General features: G+C 44.3%; 1 protein-coding gene across 1 annotated transcript in view; it reads right to left on the reverse strand.

The window, feature by feature from the left end:
* Positions 1-17: 17 nt before the first annotated feature.
* Positions 18-7,601, reverse strand: part of NFKBID (NFKB inhibitor delta) — an 11,713-nt gene continuing 4,129 nt past the window's right edge. Inside the window, exons 4-7 of the mRNA XM_019508719.1 lie at positions 6,749-6,918; positions 5,995-6,111; positions 1,755-1,919; positions 18-785 (exon numbers count right to left, since the gene is read on the reverse strand). Of these exons, the coding sequence (XP_019364264.1) occupies positions 714-785; positions 1,755-1,919; positions 5,995-6,111; positions 6,749-6,918 (524 nt within the window). The 3' untranslated portion in view covers positions 18-713. The remainder of the gene's footprint in view (positions 786-1,754; positions 1,920-5,994; positions 6,112-6,748; positions 6,919-7,601) is intronic.

Below are 7,601 nucleotides of genomic sequence, written 5' to 3' on the forward strand. Positions count from 1 at the left end.
GTGTCCCACCAGTCATTGCAGATTTGCCTAGGATATGGCCATATGATCAGCCAGGCCTGGTCGTTTTATATACAGAATCTAGTGACGAATTCTAGTTACTGAAATCCTAAATACAGCTCCTGAGCCAGATCTTCAGCGGAGCTAAATCAGAGCAGCAGTGTGGACAGCAGTGGAGCTATTCAAATCATGCTAGTTGGGACCTGGCTCCATGAGCTCCTGCTTTCCCTTCTTAGAGCAAGAAGCCAGATCCATGTGTGTGCTGACCATTGACAACACCGCACTGGCACCACACTCCCAGGCCCAGTGCGGCAAGACAACCTGGCGAACCTTCCCTTCAGACGCCTTCGGTTCAGAGGTTCTGAAATACAGAGATGAGCTTGACCCACTTGCCTGTGGCACACTTGCTCTCAGAGCTGAAGTCGTAGCTTTTCCTTCTTCATAGATTTTAAAGGCAGAGGGGTCTGAGCTCCCTCAAAACAAGCCATTGAATTTCACCCTGAAGTGCCTGTGTAGAGCTCCACAACTTATGGACAGACTAGAGCGCCTCTTCTACAAAGCCATTCAAGTCTCCATTTAAAGGCTCCCTGGACTAAGAAAACCATCAGGCCACAGGATGAGCTGTTTCAGTGGTTAATTACTAGCACGGACTCTGCAAGACGGGCAGCATGATCACAAAGACAACACAAAATACTCCCTCCAAAGTTGCAGGCCATCTAGCATCGGGCATTTCGACGGCAGGATGAAAGTGTTGATGTGACCCGGCCTTTCTTCAGCAAATGCCTGACCTGCAAAACACATGAACAAATAATAGAATAGAACAGAATCGTGGAAATCATATGTGGTCGTGTACGTGGCGCATACAGTCCCATACAGATTACACTGGGCTCTGGTAGCCTCTCACAGGCCTGCAAAGACTAAATCTTTCGCTTGCAGAAGAGCCAGGTGCTGACATTTCTCAGCCTTCCTCAGAGCACCAGTTAGTCCCTGCATTGTGTTCCTTGCTTTTGAAGCTACCAAAGGACAGATGTGACTTTGTCTGCACATACTTTTACACGATCCTAGCAGAATTTTGCTGTAATGGGGCCTCTTTTTGCTCCCTGCTGATGCAGAGGGGATTGTATGTGTGTTTAGGAGAAGACATTGCTTTGGGAATTACTCCTATCACCTTCAGCAGGCTCTGGCTTTGCCACTTGCTTTGGAGAGCTGTTCTAGATCTTCTTCACTCTGACCAGGAGCAATCATAGCAGAACTAGAGCTAGGAATTTCTCCTTATTTTTGTTGAGCAGCGACACTCTCTCTTCTGTGCTGCTGCTTAGAGCAGGGGGGAAAGGAGGCTGGGAACCCCCCTGGAATGCCAGATTTGGGCCAAGATTTTTCTAAAGTGACTAGTAATTTTGGGTCCCCACTGACAACACCTCTAGGGACCTGCCCTTGCGGAGAGGAGTCACTCGGCATCTTCCAAAATCTGGCCCCTGTTGAGGGCTTCAAGCTGCCTCCCCCCGAAAACCGACACAGTCAAAAACCAATGATGCCCTTACAATCTGGGCCTTAAGACTTACAATAGCGATGGCAACTGCAGTAGGAGCCTAACAGAAACTCTGCCCTGAATGGAGTACAAGTGGAGTGAAATGCACTGGAGCAAAAGGGAAATTTTGGCCTATTTCATCCTCACTACCTCCCCAGAGATACATATATTTACAGAGAAATGATATCTGTTTAACACATATACACTACACACGGAATGCAATGCTTACCCGATCCCCAGCCTTTCCTGCCGGCGCCATGTGAATTGCCTGGTCATTGTCCAAGTTTCTGATGCTTGGATCTGCCCCGTGGTCCAGGAGCAGCTTGACAATTTCTTCCTGGTTTTTGTCACGATGAAGGGCAGCTGCCATGTGCAACGCTGTGTTCCCGTGAGCCTAGGGGCACATCTTACAGTCAGGGCCAGGGATAAAGCGCACCACTCCCTTCCCTACTCTGGGTTTATAACATGGAGAATTGTCAAGGTAGAGATGAGAAGGCTGAAAGAGACTGGCAGCTCTAGGGTATCCTGCCTAATCTGACTGCCATGGCACAATGGGATTGCTCTAGATCTGGGGTAGCAGTGATTCTGAAACAGTACAGTTGACTGAGGGGTTTGATGCTTTAAGCTTTGTGTGCAAATGAACAACCCAACAATCAGAGTTCCCAGACAGAAAGATTTGATTTTGCAGAGGTTTGCAGGCTATGTGGCATAGGCCGTATCAGTAGTTTAGAAAGAGAGGCCACTTAGAGAGTATTTAGTGTTTGATGACCATGAAAAAGTCAAATGTGAAGAAACTAGGTTAAACCTACGTATGCTAAAATGTGGCGCTATGTGGATGCACTACATGCAGCTGTCCATGGCTATTTTAGGGGGAAAATGTTGTGCCCAGCATTCCAGTTGTGGAAAGCATCCTTATTCAGGAGAGACCTAAAGCAGGTATATGAGTTTAGCTTCTACCCTAACTAAGCACATGCTTAAAGTTAAATAGAGGCTTAAGTGCCTTCTGGAATCCGGTCCTTTGTTCATCATCATATACGTTCTTAAAATACAATCTAATTCCTTGCCAGGTCGCTAGGTGGCGCGGGAATGTACTTGAGTTTCAAGTAGAGGACGGTACTAACATCTGTAGCTATGCATAGCTAGAAGAGTTAAGAGTGTGATGAGAAATAATTAATAAAATAAATACGTGACAAGGCATTATTTATGAGACTCTATGAACTTTATCGTGACTTTTACCAGCTACATAGTTTTACAATTGATAGATGCTGCTCTGCTGCTTTTTTCATTCATATTAATTGCCTTTTTTATTTGTCCATTGACATGCTACTAATAAAATAATAATACTTAATTGCTTTACAGTGATGATTGGTCAACAGTGTCATGAGCTCAAGCGTAAAGCTTCATAGTTGAAAGGTGTAACCGATTTCAGTATGAGTTGATAAAAAAAATATCAAAGTATTTCTATATCAGGTACGTGAGTGAGGCAAAAGATATTTTAAAATGCACAATGAAATAGCAAATAAATCTGAAACTGTTACAAGCTTGTCTTAGGAAAACAACTTCCAATGAAAGGTATTTTTACAAGCAAATCTACTGTGTCAACTTAACCTTTCTATAAAACACAGTGACGGTTGCTTAGCTATTTATATGGCTTCTCATTAAAAATGAAACATCTGTGCTTGCCTGCTGTGTCTTTGATAGCAGTCTATGGGCAGATCCAGTGATATCTCCAGGAAGCAAGAATTAAACAAACAACCTGACCCTTATAAGATCTGATCTAGCTTTCATTGGAACCTTTCTATGGACTTCAGCTGGAGCTAGAGTGGATCTTTTCTGTACTGCAAGAGACAGCTGAATGCCCACAAGCCGGCAGGTTGCGAGACAGGCCAGCCAAAAGACAGCATCTCAACTGCCAGCTTTTACTCAATATCCCGGGGAAGTATGGCCCTGCAGACACAGGCATGACTTCAACATCGTCACAAGATGCCAGCAAAAAAATCGAGTTAAAACCTGACAACAAACTCCATCCATAATCCAGAACCTGCTCCTTGTGTGTCTCTGACCCCTTCCTATCTACCAGGTCAAGTGCTTATGTAGGCTTGAGGGACAGCCTCAGAAAACAAACCCATTCATCTCACTGGGCTTTTCATCAAGCACTCAGTATAACATCCCTGAATATCTGCTCAGGATGTCTTACTCCTGACCTCAATAGCTAGTAAATATTAAAAGGACATTTCCTTTGACAAGCTGCTACAGGGAAACGGGAGAAAGCCAGGCAGAAATGGGACCCTCTAAACTCCCACATTAGATCTTTAAAAAGAGCAAGGGAGGCCTGAAGCAGTGGTGGGTCAGAGTGATGGAGCTGCATAAAAATTAATAAAATCAGTTGACCAGTCTGCTGCATCTCCCTGGAAAGGCAGCAGAGCAGAAGAGGGGCAGGGGTTGGCTCCAAATTCCTTAATACACAAAGGGATCCCAATCCAGAGACCTTCTGGTTGCTGGAGACACTGCAGTTCAATTAGACTCCAAAGTGATGCTATCAATGTCAAAAGAGCCTAAAGATTAGAATCAGGAGATAGCATCAGACCTCAGACCCTAGTGGACAAGCTCTTGCCTGCATAATGGGTCCTAAGAGATAAAGGAGGAATGAGGACCACGAACATAAGGATAATTGTCCTGAGGCACACAAGGCAAAACAGAAATTTGCAGGGCGAAAGGCAAAGTTGACCTCACCAGGTTGATGGCAATGAATACAAATCTTCTGGGACGCTGAGTCATGTAGAGAACTGTTAAGGATATTAGATAAGGCAGATTCCTCCTCAAGATCTTGTTTCAGACTGAGAAGCAAACCCCACTAGTGATAAGTCACTCTGGCATGCTCATGACTGGGCAGCACTATTTTTGCTGTTGAGTACATGCGTGTGTAAGATGGGATCCTCTGCCTGTGTCAGCAGTGCTCTTTGATTCACACCAGGGTCTCATCCATCCTAACAGTGATCTCTAATGCTTCCTCCCTTGCTCTGTAGCATAACAAGTTAATTTTGTGACATTAGCCGTATAACTCCTTCCTCATTCCTCAGCGATGGATGCTGACAAGTGCACATTGCACATGGACAAACCTCCCATTTAAAGGGAGGAACAGGGACATTTTGATTTTAGGGGAAGACTTGGGATGTGGTGCGAGGTGGAGAAATGTTGCACTGGAGAAGGAGAAGTCATGCAAGACTGAGGGTGTTTGCCAAAAGGGAGAAACAAGAATTCTGTATAAAAGCTGAGAGGCATACACTTAACTGATTGTGCCAGGCATCACCTGGGATAGACAGGAAAAACCATGCTGAAGCCAACAATATTTTGCCCATTTAGACTAGGCAATGATATGGAACATGACAGCTACCTCCTATTATGACTCAAGACCCAACAAAATAGACTGTCTGCTAAAGCTCAGGAGATGAGACCAGCACAAGGCTTGCTCATAGCAACTGTGGACCACATAGACCAGAAAAGGTGAAGACTAGGTATATAAGAGACAGCATTGTTCTGTATCTGATGGAAGGTTAGGTCTAGTGGATGTCATAACTTGCTTGGGCACAGCATGCCAGGCACAATGCTGGTTTTCAAGGAGGTCTGCTGTGCATGAACCTGATAGTCATGTGCAGGGACACATTGTGCATGTTTCTGATAGTCACACCAGGACAGGCAGAGGCACTTTGCACCATTTTAGAGCTGTTTCCTCCACTTGCAGTGTGACACAATCTTGCACATAATCCTCACCCAGTAACTACTGCCCGTTCCCTGCTTATCTTTCTCACTCGCTGCATCACTTATCATAAGAAGTGTCTGCATTTTGATAAGGCTACTCAGCATCAGAGTTGAGGGAAATTTTCCAAATGGATCATTTACTTGCTGAGAAATGCAGGTTCAGGTCAACCAAAACCATGCATGAATTTGGATCAAATTCAGCCAAGAGTTTTATCCACAAAAAAAAAGAGAAAGGTTGAAACATTACTGTGTTGGCATTTTAAAAATGAACCTTTTTGCTTTTTCACACTGAAACAAGGGTGGGAAGGCAAGTTTAGTAAAACTTGGCTTTAAAGTTAAAAGAAGAAATACAAACCCTCAAAACAAATGGGTCTAATGAAACATTTGTTTGGGGTCTAATGAAACATTTTGTTTGTCCCAAATAATTGTTTCTTTTTCTGGAAATGATAGGACTTTCTACGTGGTCAAGATGAAAAGCTCCAAAGCTGGCTTCTGCATTAAACTTCCTCCATAATATCAGGTAGGAGGTCCACAAACAGGAGCAGAACGCATGGGTTCAAGATTGCTTGGAAGAGCTGATATGCTGTTTAGTTTGGATAGTCTGCTATGTCTGCATACAGTAATTTCCAACAGGGAATCCAGTTGTGATACTGATTTTAAATTTAAAATCCTGGTCATCTTGGTTTGTGTCACAAGATTTTCTAACTCACCTTACTGTTGACAAATTCCTTGGACTTGAAAGCATTGAGTTCTAAGAAATATTTGAGCAGAGAGACATTCCCATCCTGTACTGTGTAATGAAGGACCGTCTTGTTGCTTTTAACATCCTGTTAAAAAATAAAACAGCACAACACAAAGCTTTAGGAAAGGAGTCGGGAGTTGAAAGAGAGTGGCGCTCATGGCTCCACTTGGTAATATACCGACAACATAGCCCTGCTCTAATTTCTGTGACCTGAGCTCACTGCTATTGTCCTGCTCAGATTATTTATGATAAAGCACACACCACTCTGCCCTTAGTATAAATAGAATAGGAATATTTTATAGTTTATGAAAGGCAGAACAGCAATTAGATGCGTCGCATACTGTATCACTCTGAAATCTGTCCAACGGAAAAGCTAATCAGACTGCAGCTGCATTGCAGCTTATTGGCTTCAGAGCTTCCCGTAACCATCTCACTCTGCTCCACCTCTCCCGCTGATTTTAAGCTTCCCAGGTGTAAGCTAGAGAGTGCTGAAAAACAGGTCACTGTTCTTGCAAATATTTTATTTCCTTTTCTCACTGACATTTTTTCCTCCTGCTCCAGTAAGAACTTAAGGTGCAGAGTCTAGTGTCTGGAGCAGACAAATGTTACTCCGTAGGCTTGAAGTCCTGTTTTGGAGATGTCTCTCGGTTTTGCCAATGCTGCCGTTACATTACAACGTGATACCAATGAAGTCCCACAAAGCAAAGGCATTCCCTGCATACCCGACTGTAGATGGATGCTCCCATGTGCACCAGAAGATGGATGCACAATTGCACCTCCCCCATCTGGTGCTGGAGTTCTTTTTTCTGGTCCTCTGTTATCATGAAGTGGCAGCGCTGCTCGCGGAGCAGGGAATTGTGGGACAGAACGGCACAGTGGAGTGGAGTGTGGCCTTCAAGAAAATAGAAACAAGGTTAACTTGGCCTCCACAGAATAGCAGCTTGAGAAGGGGAAAGCATTTTCTTTCTTGGATTTGTGAGGGACAAGGGTTTTGTATGTATGCATGATGTGCTTCCAAGACATAGAAACCTCAAGGCCAAGTTGCAGGATGGGTCTCTCACCTGGATTTTAAATGCCACCTGTACCAGGGACCCAAACTGACTATTAAATGCTGGAAAGAGGTCACTCTCCATGTTCCTCTATTTAACTGTGTGTTTCCTCTGCCAGTTGCATCTAGTCCTAGACCTAATTTGGGAGGTCTCAGTTCTCCTCCTCCCTGGGGGTGAAGCACCTCGGTTGGGTGAACTGGCACAAACATGGAACAATTAAAGTCAATTCTATGTAGTCACTGGCATTTGCTCTAGATCTTGGCTTCATTCTCAGCTATTTTCCCAGTGTGGCTCCCGGTGTTCTTGGAGGATCCTGGTACATATTTAACCCAAAGCAACTAGGCTAAGTACAGACACTCAAAAAGCCCAAGGTTGAATCTATTCAATCTTCCCAGGTTAGTCTAAGCTGGGTAGATTGAACCAATATGCAAGTGAACAGATATTCACTTTTGATTCTGGAAATACAGCCACATGCCTGCAGTGGTCCATGTCAGAAGCCGGGGAGCACTACAGCATGCCTCCCAGA

Source organism: Gavialis gangeticus, unplaced genomic scaffold, assembly GCF_001723915.1.
Source record: "Gavialis gangeticus isolate Ggan-Ray unplaced genomic scaffold, GavGan_comp1, whole genome shotgun sequence".
NCBI classification, from domain to species: domain Eukaryota; kingdom Metazoa; phylum Chordata; order Crocodylia; family Gavialidae; genus Gavialis; species Gavialis gangeticus.